General features: G+C 42.1%; 2 protein-coding genes across 3 annotated transcripts in view; one reads left to right on the top strand and one right to left on the bottom strand.

The window, feature by feature from the left end:
- Window positions 1-27,018, bottom strand: part of LOC309631734 (uncharacterized protein) — a 492,832-nt gene that overhangs the window by 29,667 nt on the left and 436,147 nt on the right. The window contains exons 10-11 of one of the 2 annotated variants that reach the window (XM_082398597.1): window positions 18,932-19,291; window positions 18,164-18,270 (exon numbers count right to left, since the gene is read on the bottom strand). In XM_082398597.1, coding sequence (XP_082254723.1) covers window positions 18,164-18,270; window positions 18,932-19,000 — 176 coding nt within the window. In that variant the 5' untranslated portion in view covers window positions 19,001-19,291. Of the gene's footprint in view, window positions 1-18,163; window positions 18,271-18,931; window positions 19,292-19,367; window positions 19,875-27,018 lie in introns of those variants that run through there. The other variant, XM_082398598.1, reaches the window with a different exon arrangement.
- Window positions 20,037-24,248, top strand: FZD1 (frizzled class receptor 1). The gene has a single exon (XM_082398345.1). It carries the CDS (start codon window positions 20,467-20,469, stop codon window positions 22,399-22,401), a length of 1,935 nt encoding a protein of 644 aa, XP_082254471.1. The 5' UTR covers window positions 20,037-20,466; the 3' UTR covers window positions 22,402-24,248.

Raw genomic sequence — 27,018 nt, 5'->3', positions numbered from 1 at the left:
AGTTGAGGACCTACTGTGCAGCATTTTGAAGGCAACACAATTCATAGCTAAAAATTGGAATAGCTTCTCCCATCTGACAGTCTTAATTTGTCCTTGTCCTAGAAGGAGTAAATTATTGAAAAAGAAAACAACCTGTACATGGATGTTTATAGCAACTTAAATCATAAATGCCAAAACTTGGAAGCAACCAAGATGCCCTCCAGTTGGTGAATGGATAAATACACTGTAGTACATCCAGACAACAGAATAGTATTCAGTGTTAAAAAGAAAGGAGTTACCAAGGCATGAAAAGACATGGAGGAAACTCAAACGCCTATTACTAAGTAAAAGAAGCCAATCTGAAACGGCTAATTACTGTATGACTTCAGCTACCTAACATTCAGAAAAGGCAAAACTGTGGAGACAGTAAAAAAAGAAAAAATCAGTGGTTGTGGAGTCAGGGAGTGAATAGGCAGAACACAGAGGGTTTTTAGGGCAGTAAAAATATTCTGTAGGATATCATCATGGTGCATATATGTCATTATACATTTGTCCAACCCATAGAGTGAACTGTAATGTAAACTGTGGACTCAGGGTAATTGTGATGTATCCATGTAGCTTCATCCTTATTAAAAACTGTACCATCTGGTGAGTGATGTTGATAATGGGGGAGGCTACGCTTGTGTGGGGTAGGAGCTACATGGGAAATCTCTGAACTTCCCTTTCAATTTTTTAATGAATCTAAACTGCTCTAAAGAAGTACATCGTAATTTAAAAACACAAAATCAGAACAAACAACGGTAGCGTGAACTTGATGACATCAGCTGCAATTGAGGGAAATGCACATAATATTCTCTGGCCCATCATTCAAACAAATAACTCAAGGCTTTCTACTTTTTGTACATGTTCCCAAAAAAAGAATTTTGAGAACCTATGTACATCCCATGCACATTTTTAGATAGCTTCACAAGATCAAGCCTGAGATGGACAAAGGATTCAGGCACCCAGCTTGTGTGGGACCCTATCCTCTTTTGTATGACGAGATGTATTGCTGTTAAACAATGAAAATCTGCAAATAAATGCAAAGGGAGGAATTAACGTAATTCTCCTATTCTGTGGTAAAGTAGAATCTTATGGCCTCTGACTCACTAGCCGAAGGCAACAAATCAGCAACAACAACTCAAAGAGACATAGGAAAATACAACTAGTTCTTCAAAAACCATAAAATAGCAATTACCATATTTTAGCATATGGTTTTACACTGAATTATTTCACAGTTATAATTAGGTTGCTAATGCAGTGCAGAATTGGACGATACACTAATTTGGTATATATTTTATCTAATCTGATGGAAATGTAACATTTAGAGGGCTTGATTCTTTTTTTCACAAGCAATTAAATATCACATTTTAAAAAATTGTGTTGGCCTTTATGATGTAATGTGTATGTGTGTGTGGGGGGGGGGTGGTTGTGACAGAGAGAGAGAGAGAGAGAGTGCGAGAGAGAGGAATTCCATCCCAATTATAGGCACAAGCCATACCCTTTAGTCTCTGATTTATTTCCATCATGTAAGATTCTTTTCTTGCTTGCTTGCTTATTTTTTTTAATCTGTTTTTCTTTTTTGCCTTTGGTAAATTAAAACTGAATTTTCTTCTCCAGGACAATTCTCTGTTCCAGTCATAGTAAATACCAATTTCATTTCCATCCCATTATTTTTCTAATTAAGCATTTGTCATGCAAAAGGAGATCTGAGGTGCCTGTGCTTTCCATTATGCAAAATATTCAGCTACGATAATAGCTTTGGGATGGCACCTTGAAGGTGTTACGGAAAAAAAATCAGAGAAGAAAAAAAAATAAAATATATTTTACCTCGGACTTTTGCCTGTTTATTTTCTCCCTGATTTGCCACAGTTGTGGATATTGACAATGTCCCATCAGTTGTGAAGGATGGACACATAATTCGCATCCTTTAATAAGGAGAATTCTATTAAATCTTTATCTAAACATTTTAGAGGTTAAAAATATAACTGTGTATCTCATTTTTTTCTCTTCTGCTCACACTTAGCAAAACCTACAACTTCTATACTTGATGAAATGTGCTTCTGACTCAAATTGCTTCAGAACAAAGTATGAATATGCCAGAAGGACAACCTGATATTTCTTGGAAATTCTTTCTTCCTTCTTATGACAAATCCCAAGGGGCTAGGCTCTGTCAAATAAATTAGAGAATTTATTTTCTAAACCCTTTGAACACAAAGCTTTTCCATTTTCTGTGGCAAGATATTTTTCCCAAACATTAACCATCACATCTTATAGCTATATTTATATCCATACATACACTATATATCCATATGCATACATTCTGTATATGTATATCTATATGTATATTTTAATCTATTGATGTATAAACTCTAAGACTTCATTTTTCAATCATTTCCACAGTGTGCACAGAATAAGCTGTGAAATTGGATTTTTAAAAAGTGGGACCCATTTCCTCTCAATTTCTCAAAATGTAGACTGAGAACTTTCCGGTTTTGGAAGGAACCCTGGTGTATTTTCTGAAACACACTGTGCATGGTATGTGTGTGTGTGCACTGCCTGAGTAGATAGCACTATTAGTTGAACTCACTGTGATTCTGCGTGTTCAGTATTTTCAAAGATGCTGTTGTGGTGCCCCCTCCCAGATCCCGTTTACTGGGGTCCCCAAAGCTCCCCCAGCTGCTCTGAGTGTTGGCTGCTGAAGGCTCACAGGTGCCCCCATTTCTGGGAAGGTTGTCCTGGGCTAAAGAGAGGAGCCACCTCACTCAGGAAGTTGGTGGGGGGAGGTCACAGCCAATGACTGATTGGCAAGCGGTACAAAATGCTGGCACCACAGCCCCAGGAAGGAACAATTCTGTGGGTGGTTAAAGCTCCAGAGCCCTCCCCCACGGTGCAGGTCCTGGTGGTCTTGAGCTGAGTCCACATCCCCTCCCTGCCTCTCCTGCTTCACTCCTTCCCCCACAGGATTTTCCTGAAGAGCACTTGCTCAAGAGATCACAGTACCCAAATCCCCGTCTCAGGTTCTGTTTCTGGGAAACTTCTTTCAATTTTAGACATTCAATTTCCTAATCAATAAAATGTGGATAATAATTCCCACCTAGTCTATTTCTCAGAGTTGGGGTGTGAATGGCATATTGTGTGGAGGAATTCTGGAAACAGCCAAAGCAGTAAAAATATTTTGCAGGCAGCATGATATATCATTTATTTTAATATTTAACCTTAGGTTCCATGAAAATATGGCTGATTTCTCCCAACTTGTGTTTTTTACACTTTAGGTTAATGTCCACTGTGCTCATTTTGCTGCTCCCTGGCAAGGACTGATTTGTTAAGAATTGCTGACTTGTCTGCACCGCTCTTTGCACCTGGGCTCTCCAAGGTAAAGGAGGGAAAGAAACGTGAGTCCAGCAAGTGACTGTGTTGGCCCAGAGAGCACAGAGTCCCCACCAAAGGCCAACTAAGCAGGAACCCGAGACCTGGTCTTGCCAGATCTTCACATAGTTTTAAGCAACTCCGGGCACCAGATATTTATGTAAAATCTCCAGCTTCTTAAATACTAACAACACATTTTTTAAAAACTGTAACACTCTACTATTCAAGCAAAACATAACTGGAGGCCCAATTGGGCTAGTACTGAGTAACCTACGACCAGATTTAAGCCCCTGAAGTAAGAGACCAGGTAATGCCCACTGAGGCCTCAGCTCTAGCACAGCGCTCAGCACATGATCCATGAAAGATCCCAGAAGAACAGGACCACCATTAGCAGTGTCGGTTTCCAAGGAGTTAAATGAATGACCGCTAGTTTTAGTAACTAGTTTTCTACCCTGTAAAAACCACTTAGCATATGATTCTTTTCCCTAAACAGTATTATAACATGTGCAGATTTTTATTCACTTGCCAGCTTGCTCTTGCACAACTTTTCAAGGACACTGTCTGTTTCCTTGTCTATGAAACAGAAATAATTATGCCTGATCTGAAAATAAGCAAAAGCATGTAAAAGGACTTTGCAGACAGCAGCCATCAATCCAGAGAAATCCCTGTTCTCTAGATTCTGCCCTGAGATCTAAATCCCGCACTCAGAAATCTGAAACCAACAGAGGCTCTCTCATCTTTCTTCTAAGATGGAGTTTCCTTAACGTTAGTCATGATTTTTGCTATAAAAACTGCATTATTATTTTCTATTACTATTAATTACCTAATCTTTTCCTTTAAGTCAAATATATTTTTTTAGTTACTACCAACCATCTTTTTCAATTACCAACTTTATCTTTGCCCAAGCAATAATATCCATGAATGCACAGGTTTTATGTCCTAGTATTTAATTTTTATACAGACACATGTGTATAAGTGTATATGTATGTGTCTATATATGTGTTTGTGTATATATACATATATATAATATTCATCTGTGTACCACCTAAAATCACCTTGCCTGTTACCGATTATATGTCTCCCATTTTGGAATATTCTGCCCCCCAGGGATAGCAGAATTTTATAGAAAGATTTTCCAGCTCTATCAGTTTTTATTAATTTACTCAATAAGCATTTGTCACCTATTTGTCTATCTCGTGTAAACCTGGAACAGGCAGGAGAAGATTAATATCACTGGTTCCACAAAATTTTAAACCACTCTAAAAAGCTTTGTGAGCCCCTGTGGCTAATGAATTTCAGGAAGGAAACTCATGCTCCAAATCTTCCTGCTCCAGATTCCTGTGGACTTGGGACCACTCAGGAATGACAGAGGGTAACCCCGAGAGAGCCATATTTGCAAAGTGGTGAAGCTCTCAGAGTCTGCCCCAGGGGAATCCAGGTAGCGCTTCTAGTGAGTTTTAACACAGCAAAGCGGTGGTGCCTTCTCAACAGCCTTCACGCAGGAAGCTGTCTGATGTTATGTTCCTAACTATCCAACCACCCAACACTGTAATTTCTAAGATTGGCTTTAGTCATTTAGTAAGATAATGGCATTTAAGCCAGTCACCATTAGGATACCAGATGATGTTAATAATTACAGTCTGCATTTAGGTGGCGCCTCTCCGGGCAAGCACTAAGAGTTTTACAAACATTATCTCATTTTCATCTTCATGACACCCTTGTGAAGCAAGCATCTTTTATAGCATTACTACAGAGAGAGCAGCTGAGGCGTGAAGAGGTTAAACACATTGCCCAATCTGAGAGCACATGTGCAATCACAGTGCTCAAACCTGGTTTGACGTCTTAAGAAAGTCTCTGTAATGTGTTCATGTAAAGGTTTCACACCAAATACAGGGGATGTCTCTGAAAATATTTACATTTAGGTCTGTAAGCGCACAGGCTCTTTAAAATTTGTATTCAGTGTATCTGATTAGCAAACAAACATAGAGGTCTAAGTGGAGTCTGATGTACTAAATACCATCTGCCCGATGACTTATTTAATAAGTTGTTATGTAGCACTTGCATGTGCCCGGCATTGTGCCAAGTGTTTTATAAATATTAACTCCTTGACTCCTCACAATAACCCCGTGAAGGAGGTGCCATTACATTCCTCATTGTACAGAGAGGAAAACCAAAGAAGTTAGACAACTTGCCTAAGGTCCCACAGCTGGTAAATGACAGAGCTGAGATTCAAATGCACATGATCTGGTCCCTGAGTTTATGTATTTAAACCAGAACATTGTGCAGCTATCAAACTTATAATAGTTATTTGTTTGAAAATGTACTATTTCTTTCTCATGCCACTCAAAGGCTTTTTTCCTATGTCAGTGGTTATCCACTTAACCCTATTCCAGACAGAATCTTCCCATGTAGCCAATCATCCTGCCCCCAACCCCACTGCGCTTATAATCTAGGTGGATGACTCGCTGGTACTTTAGCAGAGTGACTGGAAAAGAGGGTTTCAGAAGCTCAGCAGATCACAAATCCTTTCCATGCAGAGTCCAACAAGGCATCGCCCGAAAGTATTAAAAAATCGTTTCGTCATTTGTGCTTTGGGGAAGGAAGAGTAAAATTCTCCTACTAGCTTGTCTCAGGATTGGGATGAGTTTCTAGAGTAAGCAAAGATATTTTTCACAAATGACTTATGCAATATACCTTATATTTGGAGAGTGCTTTCAAAGTGTTCTATATATTCATTATCTCATTTGATCCTTACACAACAGCCAGTGAGATAATTGGGGAAGCTATTTTCATAACCACCATTTTACAGATGAGAAAACTGAGGCTCAGCATCATCAAATAAACTTGTCCAAAGTCACCCAGCTAATGAGCTACAGAAGCACAATACATCCAGTGTCATGTGTTACTAAACCCTATAAATTATCTCATCTCATCTCATATTTAGTTTAATACTTCTGGTGATATCATTGCTAAAATCACACACTTAAATAAAAGAGTGATTCCTCCTCAGGGGTGCAGACAGGACACTTGAGAACATTTAATTATTTCCACGTTCAGCTCCCTTCTCCTTTTTCGAGAGAACATGAAATAGACTTTCCAGGGTCATCAAAAAGAGAAGAGCTTCCATGTGGCCACTTCTACCAAACATGGGACTCATAACCGCCGATTTGCCCAGACGCTGCCCACTTCCTGAGTGAGGGGAATCTCTAGGTCTCAGAAGAGCCATCTCCCTTGTTTCAGGAACGTGTCCCTTCTCCCCTGGTTGTGGACACTGTGCTGAGAATTAGTTCCACTAAAGAAGGAATGAAAAGGCAGTTCATTCGGATGAGTTATGTATGGGAGAGGCATTGGGCCCTGGAGGTCAAATCTGCCAGCTTTTACTTTCTCTATTAAATGTTTATTTTTCTCTTCCAACTGCTAGAACAATTGCAGTGAATCACCACCTGTGATTTAAGATTTTTCATACTTAGTCTGCCTACTTATTATTATTTATTTATTATTGGTATTCTTCCAAACAGGTCATTATTGCATCATTGGCTTCCCTCCTCCTCTACATACGATCTTTACCTCTGCTTGACTGGGATCCCATCCTCTGATGTTAGCTTCTTCAGTTTTTCTCCCTGCCACCTCAGGATTTCCTGGATTTTCTTCCCCAGTCAGTCCCACTTTCATGGGAAGAGGTGACCTCCTCCCTTCCAAGGCTAAATCAACCCCTTCTTCTGCTAGAAACCCCTCCCTTACCACCTCTTTGAGAATTTCACTCCATCAATTACAAACATCTCCCCCTGACATTCCCATCCTACTGTGTACCTCAGCCTTTCTCTCTTTCCTGGAATACTTCCCTTTATCCACCAAGAGGTTTAAGTCTTTTCAGTTCCTCTAAGGCTGTTCCATTCTTCATGGCACACTCTCTTTGCTGGCTTCTATGACATTAGAGTTATAAAAAAAAAATCCACTGCCTCCCGAAAAAATGAAAAAGAAATCCACATGGAACCTCTTCAGTGGCTATTGCTGTGTAACAAACCACCCCAAAGCTGAACGGCTTAAAACACAAAAATTTATGATATCTTAATTCTGTGGGTTGAGCTGGGCAGTTCTCCAGCTCACAGGGTATGGCTGGTGCTGGAATCTCAACCTCTGGGACCTGTCTGTGTTCTCTCGCACCATTCAGTAGTCCTGGAGCTTCTTGACAGCATGGCAGCTGGCTTCCAAGAGCACAAAACAGAAACTGCCTGCCTTTTGAAGGCTTAGGCCTGAAGCTAGCACAGTAGCGCTTCCCCTTCATTACACTACTGGTCAAAGCAACTCTCCAGGCCAACCCAGGTTCAGGAGAGGGGAAACAGACTCCATCTCTTAATGAGAGGAACGGCAAGGAATTTGTGGTCCACTTTAATCCACCACAGACTTCCACATTTGCTCAGCTCAAATCACCACTGTTATCACAATAGTTATTTGGAATTATTCTCTAAAGTGTTAATAAATCTTGGTCAGATCATCTTACATAACTCCTAGTGGTTATTATTTCTCCAAAAAAACAAAACAGCTCAATTTTTGGCCTTAGGTTAATAGGCAAGTAATTTTATAGACTCTTAAAATTCAAGAGCTGCTTTAAGAACTATTTAAAATTCAGCTAGAATTTATATAGGTCTGTTTTATAGATACTAAGATCAGGTAGCATATCTATAAAATCTAGAGAAAGTAGGTGAAGTGAATTTTAATCAACCTTTTTTTTTTCGAAAAAAAAAAAAAAGCCAATATATTTCTGTTGATGACTAAAAAAATGCACAATGTGAGAGTTGCGAGTTAAGTTTTATCTGGGGCAAAATGAGGACTATAGCCCGGGAGGCAGCACTTCAGATAGCTCTGAGAAACTGCTCCAAAGAGGTAGGGGGGAAGGTCAATATATATGTGATTTTGGTGAAGGGGGGAGTACATGCAATCAAGCACATATTTTTGCAGAAGGTTTCTGCTAGTCACGTGGAGCAGACGTCACCATGAAGGAATTTAGTGCTTTTCTAGATATGAGGAGATGCAAGAATTGCACTCATAAAATCAGCTCCTAAAAATATCTAACTACCTGAAGACCTGTTCTGCCAGTTTTTCCAGAGCACAGAGTGCCTCATTTCTGCTCTCCACCCTGAATTCCCTTCAGGGGGTGTTGAAGGTCAGCAGCTGCAGCAACATGTGACTTAACCTCGTAGAGGTAGATGGCAACTGCCCATGGCAAGTGCCAATTTGTAGTTGACACTGTAGAGAAGATGAGTATTTTTCTCAAAGGCAAGGATAGTCATAAATCAGAGGCGACAACTAGGTCTATTACTAAACAGTAGCAAAGAGCCTGCTCTGGATGCCCTGTCCAGGTACTCAGCAGTGCCCTTACTGGCCACCAGGTGTCCCGCTGGCTTCCTGGGAGGGCTGATCAAAGGTATGTGAGGCTGAAGATAAGACCTCCAGTTCACCAGTTCAGATGTGCTGTTGGCTATAAACCAGCCTTCTCATGGGTCCTCAGATGTGTCTTACTCCTTCTTACCTCTGAGTTTTTACAGATACCATTCCTGTTTATCATTATGCCCCACTCTCTCTCCTTCCCACACTTTTCCTTTTGCCTTAGCTAAATCCTCTTCATCCTTTAGGGGATGGGATTATATTTGTCATCCACAATGAAATTTTCTTTGAACCCACCCCCTTCCCAAAATTAGGTCAGATGCTCTTGGGGCCATTCCAACTTCTGTTGTAAAAATAATTTTGCAGAGGCTGCCTTACCTCTTCTCTGGAGTCTTAACCCATTATTCAGGGGTGCCCCTCAACAGTGTCTGTACACTAAGACCAGCTTCCCTGGCTCTGATCCATTAGTCCAGGAGCAGACACTAACCTTAAGATGGACCAAAGACATTCCCTTTTGAACTGAAAGACTCGGAGCTTTGATAACTAAGTTACGTTAATGAAGCACATCAGAAGGAAGACCCATAAATTCTTGCCAAAGAGGTAGAGCTAATTTGACTCTTGCACTTGTATATCTCCTCCTTGTATTCTGTTAGACGCCTCTATGACTTTCCCATGGATTCTGTTCTTTCCTGAAACTATCCAGAATTGTCTATAACTCCCAACCAAAGACTTAAAATAATTTATACCAACTGGAATGAACTCAGGTATGCATGTATAATGAATGGTGTATTTGTTTTGTGTCCTTTTCAGTGCTAGAATGAAGGCTCTGTGAAGACAGGAAGACGCCTGCCTTGCTTGATGCTGTATCTTGAACACCAAGTGAAGTAGTTGGCACATAGTAAGTGGTCCATAAATATTTATTGAATGAATGAATAAATGGAAATATAAGACTGATGCAGCTCTTTGGGAAGTGCCTGGGAAAGAATGAGACTTTACTATGGTTGGGCGGGAGGGTTAAGGGACCATGGTGGGTTTGGATTCCATGTTGGTGAGAAGTGCTTTGAGTGGAGACTCTTGGTTGAATTGCTCAGGTTTTGGAAAACATCCTATATTACCTGATGGTAGAAAGAGTCAAGTACAAAGACCCTGTTTACCTTTGGATGCCAAGATTAGATGAAGGTGCTTTCTTACCATAGTCGAAAGAAATCTCTTTAAACTTGGGCAGTGCAGGAGAGGAGGACAGTAGCTCTGTGAAGCAGTGGACCCTGCAGGGCTGTGTGTCCCATCAGAGACTGACTGGTGAGAGGGCAGCGCTGCAGCAGGAACAATGCCGGAAGTCTCTGGTGGTTGGGGTATGGACAGAGCAGCCATGACAGCCATTTGCAGCAGGGAGAGTGGCTGGGGGTGGATGGAAATGAGAGGCTAGAGGAGATCCCATTTCCTGTCTACACCAATTCCCTGGAAACAGGGCAGGCAGGGTTGAAATTTCAGTATCCACATTGGTTCTAAAGCCACAGAACTCTGGGGTTGCTCACTACACCCCAAGCTCTTAGCATTTCCAGGCCGGTGTCACAAGGGTTACACTATCTGACCTGCATGCTGAGGTATTCTAGTAAAGAAGCAGGGTTCCTGCAGGACACAGATTTTTAATTCATCACAGAGGTGGGTCTCTCTGCAATTTTACCTTTTTTGGAGGACATGAACCTGCCAGATTACTTGGTCTGATGTGTAAAAACTGAGTTCAAAAAATGGAAGCTTTGTATCTCTGTGCTTTAGCTATCGACTTTCTAATTGCCCTGAAAGATGAAATAACTTTGTGTCAGAATATGTCTTGATAACAGCCAAATTCTGGATGCAAAACTATCTCTGAACTTTGGAATGATATCCAACTAAGAGTCAAAGACGAAAGCCTGATTTCTCAGCAGTCACAATACAGTAACCTTCAAACTCCATGACTCACCTCATTCTTCCTGGGGAAGGTTCCAGCTCTACCAGTTTAAGCTTGTCCAATCCTGCCAGGAAAATACTCTGCCAATGTACAGGTGTCTATGTAGAGGTGAGACATTTTGTTCAATTGCTATTGGTCCAAGACCACCACATCTTAGTAACAATTGTCTTAGTAACAATTGTATGCAAAACATTTCTTAATATTTGGTGAGGGGGCTTCCCTGGTGGTGCAGTGGTTGGGAATCCGCCTGCCAGTGCAGCGGACATGGGTTCGATCCCTGGTCCCGGAAGATCCCACATGCCACGGAGCAGCTAAGCCCGTGCGCCACAACTACTGAGCCTGCGCTCTGGAGCCAGCGAGCCACAACTACTGAGCCTGAGAGCCACAACTACTGAGCCCGCATGACACAACTACTGAAGCCCATGCACCTAGAGCCCGTGCTCTGCAACAAGAGAAGCCACCACAATGAGAAGCCTGCTCACCACAACGAAGACCCAACGCAGCCTAAAATAAATAAATAAAATAAATTTATTAAAAAAAAAAAATTTGGTGAGGGCCCATAGCTTTAATTTTTTTGTTTAACAGTTCTTAAAAGGCTTTGCTTTAATTAGCTAAGAAGGAATGATATAGCCCAGTGGTGAAGCTCCTATAGTCTATAGCCAGACAAACTCAGTTCAACCTCCATTCTCCTGTTCAGTAGGGTGTGGCCAGTTCCTTATCCTCCCTAAGCCTCATTTTTCTCCTCTGTGAAATGGATATAATAATAGGACATCCCTCAAAGAATGAATATGAGAATTAACTAGCACAGAGTAAGCACTCAGCAAATGTTATTATTATAGCTATCTTTAACCCTCATAATATAAAATAAAATTATTTTATAAGTTCAGATTTCTTAGTGTGGCAGTTTTAAAAATTGTTATAAATTCTTTGACACTGCTCCCATTGAAGTGGTGTCTAGGTCTCCTCCGCTTGAATCTGATCAGGCTTGTGACTGCTTTGACTCTAGAATACATTGGAAGTGACCCTATGTGGCTTCCAAAGCTAGGTCATGAAAGAACATGCAGCTTCTGCGTTGTTGGCTGGAACACTGAGCTGCCCTGTACAGTCTGACTACCCCAAGACTTCCATGCTGGAGAGGCCACGTCAACACTCTGGCTGACGGTCCCATCAGAGTCCAGCGTCCCTGCCTAGGGGCCAAGCATTTTGAAAGCGGATCCTCCAGCTCCAACTGTTCCAGCCCTCAACCGCCTGAGTCACCTCTAGCTGCTGGAGTCCTCCCAGCTGAGTTCCCAGACCTCATGGCATGCAGACAAGTCATTCTCTCTGTCCCTGTCCAAATTTCTGACTCCACGAACATAATAATTCTGACTCGTGAACACAATAAAATGGCTATTATTTTATGCCACTAAATTTGAGGTGGTTTGTTATATAGCAATAAGTATATGGAACATTCAGCAAATAATGGATCTGGGGGGAAACAATGGAGTAAAAGGGAAAATTAGCCATATCAAAATCATCAGCTCCAACCTTGATCTGTGTGCATATTTTTCAAATCTCTATCAGTTTTTAATGATGGCAAAGTTTACTTTCTTCTTTCTAAGCTAAAAGTCTGTGTTAATCTGAAGGGCCTGCAGCAAACAGAATGACATACAAACTCCACACACTGCAGAGCCCCGAGGGGAAGCTCATGAGCCCATGTAAACATGGACTTCTCTTACTTCTGTTCTTGAGAGAACTGAGGGAAAATGAAAGCTGAAAAGAAAAGCCCTTGGTTTAAACGGACCCCGATTGCATTCCAACCTATCAGATCAATAATGCAGAGATTCCTAAAATCAATGTGCTGAGGCAGTTTTACCAAATGCATTTGCCTATTGATTAATACTCTGACTTTTAAATATAAACATGCATACTTCTTTGTTGTGATCAGAATTACAGTATGCAAAAGCCAGCAAGATACCCAGTCTAATGGGTATTCATTAGATTATCATCCTAATTTTATAAATGAGGAAACTGAGTCTCGGGAAAGCAAGAAAACTCACCATGATAAAAGAAATGACAGTGCCTTTTGCTGAGCACAAAGAATACCCCAGTGTCCGGGCTTTTCTTCTGATGCAAAATAGATGTAAGAATGGCGAGTATATCCCCTAAAGGTCTACCCATGGATCAGATCAGATCACAGGAAAGCTACATTTTGAATCTATTTTTCTGCCGCCTTACAGACACCTTCCCCCATCTAAAATGCACCATTATTTCTCGGGTTTTATCATGGGTGGCCATCTGACAGTGACCTGTGGCGTTCGATATCCTTTATACTAAAACATCCAAATAACTGTCTTAGAGGTAGATTCTTGGCAGAGTTTTGGATTTTCTAATGAACTTAATTAGGTTATAAAAGCTGTGGGATCTATCTTGTTTCCCTGGGTGTGCTGCCATGGTAATGCATGTAGTAGCTGCATTTGAATTCTGGTTCCCGCCATGGCCAGCTGGGTGAGCAAGGCAACATCTTAGCCTCCATTTCTACATCTGAACTGCGGGTCATCATCTAACTACCTGCATCAGCGCTGTTGTGAAGATTAAGTCAGGTACATGATATGACGATAACGTTCATGGAAGAAAATGATCTTTTTTTCTTTTTTCACTTTTTTTCAAGTATTAGGATCTCTTTCGCCTTAGATGTCTAGTTAAGTACGAACAGCCCAGTGCTTTTCTTTACTCTGTCCAAAGAAATGTCAGATCTCAATGAAAATGTCTGGTTGTCTGTTCCATTTGTTCTTAATCATAATTCCAAAGGTGTTGTTTTAAGAAGAATTTTTACTAATACTTTAGACACCATGGATTGACTTACACGTTGTATCTTCAGCCAGAGGATTTCAAGTTAAAGCAAGAAGCAAGTAAACAAACAAAAAAACCCACAATTTGATCAGACTATGATGTTAAAAGATGTATAATATTATCTCTCCCCCCAACACACAAAACGTCAAGTCATCCAGAAGGGAGAGCAGACATGCTCACTTCCAGAGGCACAAGTTTTACTTGCACTCTTAAAAACCTCTTTCAGCACCAAAATGACTCCAAACTATGCTCCCCACATCTTAGCCAATCAGAGAGGCCTCTTTAAGAAACATAACATTTTAATTTACAAGGGATCATCTATATTTCTTTCCCAGGGCCTCACAGAAGGACTGAACTTTAAATCGAACACAAATGCGTACATGTTTTGCAAAAGTTTTCCCAGATAGTATACACTATTTCCAATTGCATAATGACAACAGAACTCATTAAAGCAGAGTCATGAGATAGCTCTTTGTATTTTAAACTAAGATTTAAGTAATATATTTAGCAAAATCTTCTTTTATAGTTTAATCTTTGAACTATAAGAAGATTTGGGGGTAATAACTACCCTACCTTATTGATGATAATTCAGTGATGGTGATTTCTTCTTCCTTTCATACTTCTATTTTTTTAAATGTGTTCTGTGAGATTTGTGTATGAGTAATCCATGATTCAAACCTAGACCTACTGAATATACCCATCTATATTCAACCTTTGAGTCTTAACCATGTTTAAAATGTAAATTCTAACAAATTATGGCTGACTCACAAAAGATAAGTTAGTTTAGGATCTTAATATTAATCGCCTATAAGTGCCCTGTAAGATAAAAGTCAGGATAGTCAAACTGACAGTCTCCTTTGATAAGCTGTTTTAGGGAAAGCAATATATGTTCTCAAAAGATGGACCTTTCAAAGAGAGCCTATAAATTGAGGTTCTGTGCATAAATGAATCCAAGAACAATCTCGCCAATGTCAAGAACAGATCTGTGTAAGAATGAAGAAAAAAATTAAGAAAGAAAAGACATTTAGTTTTAGAGTTTTTGCAAAAGAATACGGATGTTTTGGAAGTTAAGAATTAGTTTCTGCCATAATTCCTGGGTTAGAAATTCAAGAAGAAAGAAGTAGAAATCTATGCTGAAAGCTTAGATAAAGTGTCTCTACAAAGACAGTATAACAGACCTTAGGTGAAGCCTCTGAGAAAGGTGGGAATAGCATAGCCCAGCCTTTCTTAATCACTACCAGCTCCTGAACCAATCAATATCTCTTCACTAGGAATTCAAAGATAAGCATCAGACACTCAAAGCATAGTAAACCAAGTTCCCACTTTCCATTCCTAACATACAAAAGTGATACAGAGGCGTGATTCCAACCTTATAAGGTTTAGTTTTAAAATATCTTAGATCTAATCCAAAATTTCTCAAGCTGTTTTATGAAAAGCGTTAAGTGTCAAGCTGTCGTGTGTGTGTGTGTGTGTGTGTGTGTGTGTGTGTGTGTGTGTGTGTATCCCAAAAGTGGGAAATACTAGGTAAGACAAAGTTTAAAAAGGATTCTTTACCTCAGGACTTCTCAGAGATTTTATTAGGCTAACATGAATCCCCAGTAAGGACATAGAGTGTGGCCTTTTCCCAAACTTACTTGAACAAATTTTTTTCACAGACCATCTTTGGGGAAGATATCGTATTTCACAGAAAAAATTTGGAAAATGCTGATATAACTCTTCAGTGAGTCCCAGCATTGATACATCTAGATCCTGGTATAGAAGACTATGTTGAATACTGAGGAATCATCACGATCTGCACCCAGAAACCATATCTTCTTCTATAATTTTTAGAAGAGGACATGTTCGCATAATGTTACCAATGGAAATTCATGGACTTTGGTCACAAACAAGGCCTACTCTGGCACTTCCTGGCTATGGGACCTTGAATAAATTACTTAACTGCTTTGAGCCTTAGATTCTTGATCTATTAAAAAAAGATAATAATTACTACCTACCTCAAAAAGTAGTAAAGTTTAAGTGTACATAGTGTATATTAAGAAAAACAATGCCAAATACCTATGGTAGGTGCTCAAAAATTTAGTCTTAACCTGTGTTATCTCTGTTATTCAACGAGGACAATTCTATCCTGCCACCCACAAGCCAGCAACAAATAACTCACCTAAAAGCTCAAGGTCTGCCAGGTTGCACCTGGAGCATTCACCTAACTACAGGCGAGTCTATGTGCACCCAACTGTACGTAATTGGAACTGGTAATTATCCATATTCAACCTGACATAAGCAGTCTGGAGAAACTTCAGAAGATTTGGGAAAGGGCTGATAAAACAAGATCTTCGATATAAGAAAACTTGACTGAGTCTGATGCTTGAAGAATCAGTATCAAGGAGGAATTGGGTTATGCTTATAGCTTTTACCTAATTGAAATATTTTTATTACCAAGTTCATAATAGTTCATACTTACTTAGTAATTTTTATCTGTGGCTCTCAACCCCTTCCACCATATATGAGAAAATAATATATTTTAGATTAACGTCAAAATATGCTGCTCATATTTTCCTTCTTACATTTTGTTACCCACTGCTTTTATCACCTCCCCAAAAGACCTTCCATAACACTAATTTTTATTGGTTACCACCCTGAACTGTTCCTGATTTTAATATCTTCCTCTGTATCACGTAGGTTTGATAAATGAAATAACGTATTGGTATAAAAAATAGATAAGACAACCTAGGTTTTTTTTTTTTTAACTTTCAGGAAATAATTTTTTGACGAGGTCTTTTTTTTTACACAATCCATTGAGAGAAAACTTTTACAGAAAACTGGTTTTTTTTTCAGTTAACTTTCAGGAAATAATTTTCTGAAGGTAACTTTCAGGAAATAATTTTTTGACAAGGTCTTTTTTTACACAATCCATTGAGAGAAAACTTCTACAGAAAACTGATTTTTTTTTTTTTTAAATAAAAAGAACGATAGCTACTCAAAAGAACATAGAAAGGATTAAAATAAGCATTTAACAAAATTCATGCCAAACAAGGCCATTTAACATGTATCTCTTCCTTTAACATTTTTGGGTCTAGTATTCTTAATTATAAACTGGAGAAAATTAACTAGTTCCTAGATGATATTTTGGGTTCCTTCTGGTTCCATGATCTGGCAAAAATGACTTTCTTTCTCTTTTTAGCTCTGACTGCACTTCTGAGCCTCCTCGCTAGTAAACTTCACCGTCCAGTGGAAGATAAAACAAGCTCACGAATTTCAAGAGAACAACTTTTGAAGCAGGACAGACCTACTCTGGGGAACAGAACTGCATTCTGCCAAACTCCCTGTGCCCTACCCCCTTGGGGGAGAAGAGGAAGCATCTGAAGTGATGGTGATGGTGGATGCTTAATGCACTGGATGCTTCTTGTTAATTAATACACTAGAATAAATTGACTTTTCACCAAGCCCAGTCACCAAGAATGACCTTGAGAGAATGGAACACAAGACAGAGAAGTCTTTACACAAGAGGAGGGGCAGAAGAAACATGGCTTGGTAAAGTTTCTAAGCATGGGACATTATCAGCAGAAGAAAGAGCATCAGGGTGAGAGGCTAGAGAAAAGGTGTCCCTGGGAGACTGTGGGCCAGGATGCTGGAGGATGAAATGAATAGTTATGAACTGTGAGTTCTCTAAGGACCTCAGAGAGCACCTGTGCTTCCCAACCTCCTTTTCAATACCAAAATCTTTCATGAATTATTGTCAACACACACACACACACACACACACACACTCATTCACATTTGATACCTGTTGTACATTCATTATGATACCTGTTGCATTTTCTTTAAAAAAATAGGAATCCAGAAATGCTTTAAAACAAATATGAATTTTATGAATCTACTACATCCATGAATATTTGAAAAATGATAATATATATATCTGAAACAAATAGATGTCATTTCGTTTCAACAGGTAAAGATATGACTGCACAATCTTTAGAGACACCAACATGCATGGTGATGAAATTCACAGTGACCTTTTAGTATGTAGGACAAGTGACACTCACCTAAAGTAGTGACCTTTACATGTAGACTAATGTTTAAGCTTCCCAATGACATTGTGCCCCAGGTTCCCTCTTTCCCAGTCATCCTGAAGCCACCTGCTGAACCACTGCAAAGGTCTGAAAAACTCTGGGGCTCTTAAGAGAGTATCTGCGAATATTGATAAACTGAACTTTTTTTAGTGGGTACATTATCCAGCTGGAATTGTCTTTTAAAATCCATCCTATGAATTATGTGAGAATGAAGAGTTTTACTTCCAGTTGAATTTCCTGTTTCATGATTTAAATGATTTATGAATGAGGGCTCTGTGTTCAGTCATTGTGGCCCTAGGCAGTTCAGTGGTCTGATTCATTCTCAGGAATTAGATGATCAATTCAATTTTGTAGATCTGATGAACAGATTGATTAGACAGTAAATGATCAGGCCCAATATAAAATACCATTTGGTATCCACGAATATGACAATTTTAAGATAGAATTGACCTCAAAATGATTAATATAGTGCTCAGTGTAGAAAAGGATACAACAGTTATTCTCTAGAGCAATGGTCCTTAAACTTTGAGTGCATCAGACTCACCTGGATGTCTGACTCAGTAGGTATGGACGGGGCTGGAGAATCTGCATTTTTAACAAGTTCCCAGGTGCTGCTGCTGGTTCAGAGATCACCGTTTGAGGAGCATTGCTCTTTAAAAAAAGACCAAAAAAGCTGCATTTTAGTTGAGTTTAACGTATCAAACAGATATAAATTATAACAATATTGTTCAGCCACCCCTGAAGCCACCCCCTGCTTATGTGGGAAAAAGTGACCCTCAACAGTGCCCTGTTGTCTATATAATTTAACCCAAACTTTTTAGCATGGATTAAAATTTTTCTCCTGCCTTCCTCATAATATGTCAGCCACACCCACCCCCCTCCCCCTGCAACAACTTAAGCACTTCAGAGCTCCTGTCTTTTGCACCTTCCACCCACTTCTCCACAAGAACCCTCCCTACCCACTTCCAGTGGCTGGCTGCTTTCCTGTGCTCCTCTAGCTTTGGGATGGGCATCAAGAGAACTGATCTACATCTCTGTGCCCCACTGCACTATGCCTTCCCGTAAGGCCAGCCCATGTCTTGCTTATCTTTGTATTCTACTACCTAACAGTGCTTATAGCATAATATGAGCTTGGTAAGTATTTACTAAACAAATGCATGGATAAACGAAAGATAGAAAATAACTGTAGAAAAGTATCCCAAGAGAGAGTCTAATCATAGGTCAACCAATCCTAGGTAGAATTAATAATACAGTGGCATCTTATTGATAAAACTGAGTCACATAGTCAAAGCATCACTTTAAAAAATCTTACACGAAAACAAGGAGAATGTAAGTCGGCTGAGATGAATTGTGTTATTTTGTTTGTTTTGTGAACCGGCATCCGCAGTCCTGCGTCTGAGTGGAAGACCACTCTGCAGCCCAGCCTGTGGCGCCCAGCTGGCCTGGGTCTGACCCTCCCAGGATTTCCCACAGATCCGTGGGCGTCTCCGGGCTTTGGAAGGCTCCCAGGAGCTCCCCCAGGGCCCAGGCTGCCCCCAGGCGCAGTTGCGGCCCCGAACCACCTCTGGGGTCTCAGGCTGCGCGGGCTTCCTCTGCTCCCTCAGAAAGGTCGTCGGGTTCTCAAGTTTTTCTCTCTAAATATTTAATGGGCAGTTTCTCTTTGCTTCTGTTTCTGGATTGATAAAGAGGAGAAAAAGGAGTTCGACCACAGAAAAGATAATAACAGCGGACTGTATATCTCACTTTACTTTTTAAATTCCTTCAAAGTTTGTGTTTGGCGGTTGTTTTTCTTCCTTTGATAGCGATCCCGTGAACTTCTCCTTGGGGGAAATGGCGCGTCCAAAGCCCGCCAAGCCCAGCCTGAGAGCTCTAGGATTTGAGAGTAATATTTAAAACAAAACCTCGACAGATAGAAACTCAAAGGAAGCCGTGCGTTCCTTAAGTCAAAGGTGTCTGTTCTGATCGAAGCACTTGGTTTGCTGTTTGTAACCAGCGTTAGGAGCAGAATTTTTAAACACAAAAATGGATAAAAGAAAAGCTAAGTCGAGCGGTCCGCCGACTCCTATTCATTATCTCCAGCAGCATATGGGACCATTCTCCTACTTGTCCTCGCCCTTTCTTCCGCAGAAGCAAAAGCAACCAAGCCTGTCCCGCTTCATAGCAAACCCACTCTTTGTGCCGAGAGGTGCCTCTGCACCACTACTACTTCCTCCCTCTCCCGCCTCCTCCTTCTCCCGCCCGCCGCCGACTTTCGCTCTGGGAACACCGCGGCTGGCGCCCTTTGCGCCGGCAAGTCAGTACAGCGATTGGGCGACGGTCCCTGAGCCTCCAGTTCCGCGTCTGTTTCAAGGCTCCTCCCTCCCGGTGAAAGACAGACTGCGGGGCGCCTGGAAACCGGTCCGAGGGCGCGCGAGGGAGAGGAGAGCGAGCGAGTTAAGGGATTGACACAAATGGTCAGGCGGCGGCGGAGGAGGAGGAGGCGGAGGCGCAGGGGGGAGCCGAGGCTGCTGGGCTGCCGAGAGTTGCGCGCTCTACCCGGCCGCCGCCACTAGCGCGGCGCCGCCAGCCGGGAGCCAGCTAGCCGAGGGCCAGGAAGGCGGGACGCGACCCCGGCGCGCCCGAGCCAGCCGGGCTCTCCCCGCAGCCCGCGCTTCATGAATCGCAAGTTTCCGCGGCGGCGGCGGCTGCGGGACGCGGAGCGGGAGCCGGGGGAGCGGGCCGAGCACTGCTTGGGCTCGACGGAGGGCACCGGCGGGGAGGAGATCGCCCCGGCCGCAGGGGGAGCAGCCGCCGGCCGCGCCACAGCCAGCCCCAGCCGAGAGGCGCCAAGAAAGGAGCCGAGAAAGTATGGCTGAGGAGGAGGCGCCTAAGAAGTCCCGGGCCGCCGCCGCCAGCGGCGCAAGCTGGGAACTTTGTGCCGGAGCGCTGCGCACTGGACCGGTGGCGGAGGGGAGCGGGGACGCGGGCAGCCGCTGCCGTCCCCCCCCAGTTGACTCCGGGCGCTTGGCGCGCGGGCTGCTACTACTGCTTTGGCTGCTGGAGGCTCCGCTGCTGCTGGGGGTCCGGGCGCAGGCGGCCGGCCAGGGGCCCGGGCCGGGGCAGCAGCCCCCGCCGCCTCAGCAGCAGCAGAGCGGGCAGCAGTACAACGGCGAGCGGGGCATCTCTATACCGGACCACGGCTACTGCCAGCCCATCTCCATCCCGCTGTGCACGGACATCGCGTACAACCAGACCATCATGCCCAACCTGCTGGGCCACACGAACCAGGAGGATGCGGGCCTCGAGGTGCACCAGTTCTACCCGCTAGTGAAGGTGCAGTGCTCCGCGGAGCTCAAGTTCTTCCTGTGCTCCATGTACGCGCCCGTGTGCACTGTGCTGGAGCAGGCTCTGCCGCCTTGCCGCTCCCTGTGCGAGCGCGCGCGCCAGGGCTGCGAGGCGCTCATGAACAAGTTCGGCTTCCAGTGGCCTGACACGCTCAAGTGCGAGAAGTTCCCGGTGCACGGCGCTGGCGAGCTGTGCGTGGGCCAGAACACGTCGGACAAGGGCACCCCGACGCCCTCGCTGCTGCCTGAGTTCTGGACCAGCAACCCACAGCACGGCGGCGGAGGCTTCCGGGGGGGAGGCTTCGCGGGGGGCGCCGGCGCGTCGGAACGAGGCAAGTTCTCGTGCCCGCGCGCCCTCAAGGTGCCCTCCTACCTCAACTACCACTTCCTGGGGGAGAAGGACTGCGGCGCGCCCTGCGAGCCGACCAAGGTGTACGGGCTTATGTATTTTGGGCCGGAGGAGCTGCGCTTCTCGCGCACCTGGATCGGCATCTGGTCAGTGCTGTGCTGCGCCTCCACGCTCTTCACGGTGCTCACGTACCTGGTGGACATGCGGCGCTTCAGCTACCCGGAGCGGCCCATCATCTTCCTGTCGGGCTGCTACACGGCAGTGGCCGTGGCCTACATCGCCGGCTTCCTGCTGGAGGACCGGGTGGTGTGTAACGACAAATTCGCGGAGGATGGGGCACGCACGGTGGCGCAGGGCACCAAGAAGGAGGGCTGCACCATCCTCTTCATGATGCTCTACTTCTTCAGCATGGCCAGCTCCATCTGGTGGGTGATCCTGTCGCTCACCTGGTTCCTGGCGGCCGGCATGAAGTGGGGCCACGAGGCCATCGAGGCCAACTCGCAGTACTTTCACCTGGCCGCCTGGGCCGTGCCGGCCATCAAGACCATCACCATCCTGGCGCTGGGCCAGGTGGACGGCGATGTGCTGAGCGGGGTGTGCTTCGTGGGGCTCAACAACGTGGACGCACTGCGCGGCTTCGTGCTGGCGCCACTCTTCGTGTACCTGTTCATCGGCACGTCCTTCCTACTGGCCGGCTTCGTGTCCCTCTTCCGCATTCGCACTATCATGAAGCACGACGGCACCAAGACCGAGAAGCTGGAGAAGCTCATGGTGCGCATCGGCGTCTTCAGCGTGCTCTACACGGTGCCAGCCACTATCGTCATTGCCTGCTACTTCTACGAGCAGGCCTTCCGGGACCAGTGGGAGCGCAGCTGGGTGGCCCAGAGCTGCAAGAGCTATGCTATCCCCTGCCCCCACCTCCAGGCGGGCGGCGCCCCGCCGCACCCGCCCATGAGCCCTGACTTCACAGTCTTCATGATCAAGTATCTTATGACGCTGATCGTGGGCATCACGTCAGGCTTCTGGATCTGGTCCGGCAAGACCCTCAACTCCTGGAGGAAGTTCTACACTAGGCTCACCAATAGCAAACAGGGGGAGACCACCGTCTGAGACCGGGGACTCAGCCCATTCCCAACCCTCGGCCTGGTCCCAGCCACCCCAAAAAGCTGGCCCTATGGAATCCTTGCCAAGTCTGGCTACTCGAGCCTTTCTCACTAGCCATTCACTTTCGAGGGCTCCTTTTAACAACAAGGCTCCTGCAAAAGCTTCTGTCGCCGGGGGCAAAGGGACTCGAGGGGCCCAACTGCCAGAGGGGGATGGACAGACCTCTCTTGCTCTGGTACCAGGACTGTACGCTTTTATGATTGTAAATAGCCTGTGTAAGATTTTTGTAAGTATATTTGTATTTAAATGACGACCGTTCACGGGTTTTTCTTTTAGTTTCCTTTTTTTTTTTTTTTTTTTTTTGGTTTAAATTGTAATTATTTAGGGCGGTTTAACCATTTGAGACTTTTTCTTCTTGCCCTTTGCAGAGTACCGCAGAGAGAAAACCAGAGCTCATTGCTCGTTGCTTCTGTTGGTGCTGGCGCACCCCTCCCTTACGCGGGGTGGGGAGCGCTTGGGTTTGCACCGCCCGGATCACTTTCCTGCTCCTCTGTCTGCTCCCTCCCTCCCCGTCCTTGCTGGGGTCCGGGCTCTTAAGGTACAGAACTCCACAAAGCTTGCAAGTCCGAGAGTGGAACCCCGCCCATCCCAAGTCAGCCCTTGTCCGGGGCCAGATTGCAAACGCCTGTCCCTTAGACTATCCGAAGCTGAAATTTTCACTGTCCAGAACCTTACCCCTAGCTTCGAGGAGGCCCACGGATGTGGGCACTAGAAGCTGCAGCCTCCCTCGCTGTGGCCTCAAACACCCAGACACTCCCTTCTTCCACCTAAGTTGGTTAGAGGGTGAGTGGGATAACCAATGCCAAACTTTTTTTAAGTCTAATTTTTGGTAGATGAGCTCATTTCATTCTCCAGCGTCTAAAACCTGGTATGGGTTCGCCCAGCGTCATGGAAAGATGTGGTTACTGAGATTTGGGAAGAGGCATGAATCTTTGTGTGGGTTGGGAGAGACTGAAGATGGGAGTTATAAAATGTTAATTCTAATTGCATACGGATGCCTGGCAACCTGCCTCTAGGATTGACACAGCCTGCATAAAGATTTACCGTTCTGTAAAATGGAAATGTTAGGTCACCTGGAAAGCTTTGTTAAGGAGCTGATCTTTGCTTTCCGTAACAGGACAGCAAAACGGTAAACTGAATATGAAAACTTGAAGGAGATTTCAGTGTCATGGACGTCCTCAAAATGAAGTGCTACTTTCTTATTTTCAATCAAATAATAATTAGACATATATCAGAAACTTTAAAATGTAAAACTTGTACACTTTCAACATATTATTACGATTATTATTCAACCACACATTCTGAGGGAGAAACAATCCACATCACTAATAATAACCTGGTAAGATTCCAGGTGGTAAAGGAGGTGGAATAATTGATGGGATTAGCTCCTGAAATAAACAAAATATGGGCATGCATGCTAAAGGGAGAATGTGTGCAGGTCTACCGCACTAAATCCTGTGTGCTCCTTTTTGGATTTACAGAAATGTGTCAGATGTAAATCTTTCAAAGCCATTTAAAAATATTCACTTTAGTTCTCTGTGAAAAAGAGGAGAAAAGCAATCCTCCTGATTGTATTGTTTTAAACTTTTAAGAGTTTATCAAAATGCCGGTACTTAGGACCTAAATCTATCTATGTCTGTCATACCCTAAAATGACAATGGTCTTTGAATTTGGTATGCATTTATTCTGTTCATTATCACAAAATCATCTATATTTATAGAGGAATAGAAGTTTATATATATAATACCATATTTTTAATTTCGCAAATAAAAAAATCAAAGTTTTGTACAAAATTATATGGTTTTTGTGCCTGAAAATAATAGAGCTGGAACTGTATGCACTATGAACTACCTTTACATTTTATAGTGTCTATAGCCAATCCCACAGTATATAAATTCAGGAATTTCAACGAAAAAGTCTATCTTTAAACCTTCAGACCAGTCCTTCCAAAGAATTAACCGACTTGCATTGTAGTGATTGATGTTGTGAAGTCCCTAGAAAAGATCTGCTTCCATGACAGTAACAATATAAAATAGAAGTTTGCAAATTATTTCTTTACTCAAAGAAGATTATTAAAAAGAGAACTCTAATTTTATTACAGCTTTTTTTTCTTTTAAAGGGTACATTTACATAACTTTCTATAATATGGAGGTTTATTTTTAAATCATCCACCATCATCTTTGTCACGATTTTTATGAAGTATTATCTTATACTTTCCATAATCTTGGATATTCCAAAACCATAAATAGGCAATCAATAAACGGTTAACTGACTGTGTGTTTATAAGCATTTTAAGCAGCAGTTGGGTGTATAAGGCTGTTTTGTTGTTTGCTTCTGAAGATTCATTTTTATATTGTTCAAGGAACCTTCCCTAGAGGAATTATCTATTTGGTCTACTCTTAGTTAGAATTAATGTAAGTGTATAATATGTAGAGTGTATATATACATATATCTATATCTCTATAAAATATACACATAAGTATACACACACTAATTTTTATAAAATATACAAAGTTTACTTATATATTTTACAATATGGAAATAAGGTTATGAGAAAAGGAGAATGCCAGATGGAAAACCTCAAATACCTTTGGAAAACAAGTCTCTTATTCCTTTATACACTAAAAACATCTATATTAAATTTTCCCATGAAAACATTTTGTGATAAAATGACAAGGGGCTAAAATGAAGACCTTTAATACAGTAGAGTTACTTTCATGGTTATAAGGCAGTTGTCTTAGAAGTCATCATCATTATTTATTTTAAGGCAAATGAAAAACTTAAATCTAATTGAAAATAGAGCATTCAATTTTAATTAGCAAGGTGCAACTTTATGTTCTTTTTTTCTTTGTTACATTAATCTAATATAGTAGATATTGGAGAAGGTTTTATTGTGTAGGCACACAAAAAATAGCAATTCTTAGGCTAAATTAAAACAGGTCTTCTCACTAGATTATTCAACAGATAGTTTCTGGAAAAAAAATTTTAAGATTATTAGTCTCTATTCAAAGAATAAATACAAAGCATTCTTATTGTGGGTGTCCTTAAAATGATGTAACTATAAAATTTGATGCAGACAGGTTTTATAATGCTGGATTTAAGTAATTTGAAAAGACATTTTTAAGCCACCAGCAGGCTTTGTTTTTACAAAACAACTTATTTTAAATTGTGTAGCATATAGAAAGCCAGTGTATTCTTATGTTTCTTTCAACAGTGATGGCAAAATAAGACTTGTCTGAAAAACCATAAAGCTACTGGGAATATGGTCCCATAAATATGCTGTTTCCATGACAAACCCTATTTTCAGATTATTTGGTTTGCCTATTTTATTTTTTTAAACCAGCTGTCAATTGGAGTCAATTTTCCCCCTTACTGTGTGTGTGTTTGGTTCAGCTTTTGTAGTAATTATATACATAGTATGAAAGCTTTCTGATGCTTTTTAAAAAAAAAAAAAAAGCCATTTTTTATTTAAACTTTCTGCGGGGGCAGAAAGTCATATTTTTAATCTAAAAGCCAGTTAGTGTCAAACATATGCAAAACAGCTGGACCGGATTTTTTAGTTTGTCTGAGGCAGTCACTTGTTAGCCTGAGTTAACTGTCTTGGTTCTTTTGTCTCCACGGAGCACTGAAGCCTTCCCCTGTAGTTGCATCATTCCCAAACTCCAGCATTGAACTAGGAAAGGAGAACACAGTGAAGAGTTGATGGCCAATTAAAAAAAATTGCCTAAACCACAAACCATTTCAGGACTTGGGTGGCTTCAGATCACTTTCCCTGGTATCGTGTTTCGATCTTGGTACATATTTATTTTTTTAAAAGATGCCATACTTTCAGTGTGTGTGTTTGTGTTCAACTTCAGCTACTCTTGCTTTTATTGCTTTATAACCATCTTTTGGCTATAAACCAGATTTTACGTAATGTACATGCAATTAATTGAAACCAGTGTTATGACACTGGATGTCTCTGATACATTTCTGATTATAATGTTCTGTGTAACTGGGGCCTGAGAGATAATCAAAATGTGACCATTACATACGTCTTGAGGTGGACACTAGTAATTCTGTCATTAAATACTTCACAGAATATACTAACATCAAAGTCTTGCAGGATTAACCTGTAGGCGCCAAACTAAGATGTGGACTACATATAAGAGTTCTCCAGTTACATTACTAAAAAGGAATTGCGATACCACCCTAAATTCAAGACTTTTATTTTAAGACCCTTACATCTGAAATGGGGTCTTACAAGGGAAGTGCCAAACAAGGTAAAATTAATTTTGGTGACTCCTAAGATTTATAGCTATATTTTTGAACTGTTGGCAGATACCAATAGCCCCTAGAATTTGAGAAACATTACTTGAGCTTCATGACTCAGAATTCCCTAAAACTTTGGGAGCTTAAATATTTCCATTCACTTCGGTCATACCTTTGACAGTGGATATGTTAAACCATAACTATAGTGACAAAATAGCTTATTTGTAACCTGGTGATATAAAGACAGACTCTAGACTAATTTTCTTAAGTTTTATCATGACCTGTGGTGAAAAGTGTCTCTACTCCATTACA

Source organism: Balaenoptera borealis (genome assembly GCF_965194805.1).
Source record: "Balaenoptera borealis genome assembly, chromosome: 7".
In the NCBI taxonomy this organism is placed as follows: Eukaryota; Metazoa; Chordata; class Mammalia; order Artiodactyla; family Balaenopteridae; genus Balaenoptera; species Balaenoptera borealis.
The sequence above is the reverse complement of the archived record's forward strand: the minus strand, read 5'-3'. Positions and strand labels throughout refer to the sequence as shown.

What these genes read in the sequence shown, in the direction of transcription:
- FZD1 (XM_082398345.1), top strand. Translation starts at nt 20,467, where the DNA reads ATGGCTGAGGAGGAGGCGCCTAAGAAGTCCCGGGCCGCCGCCGCCAGC.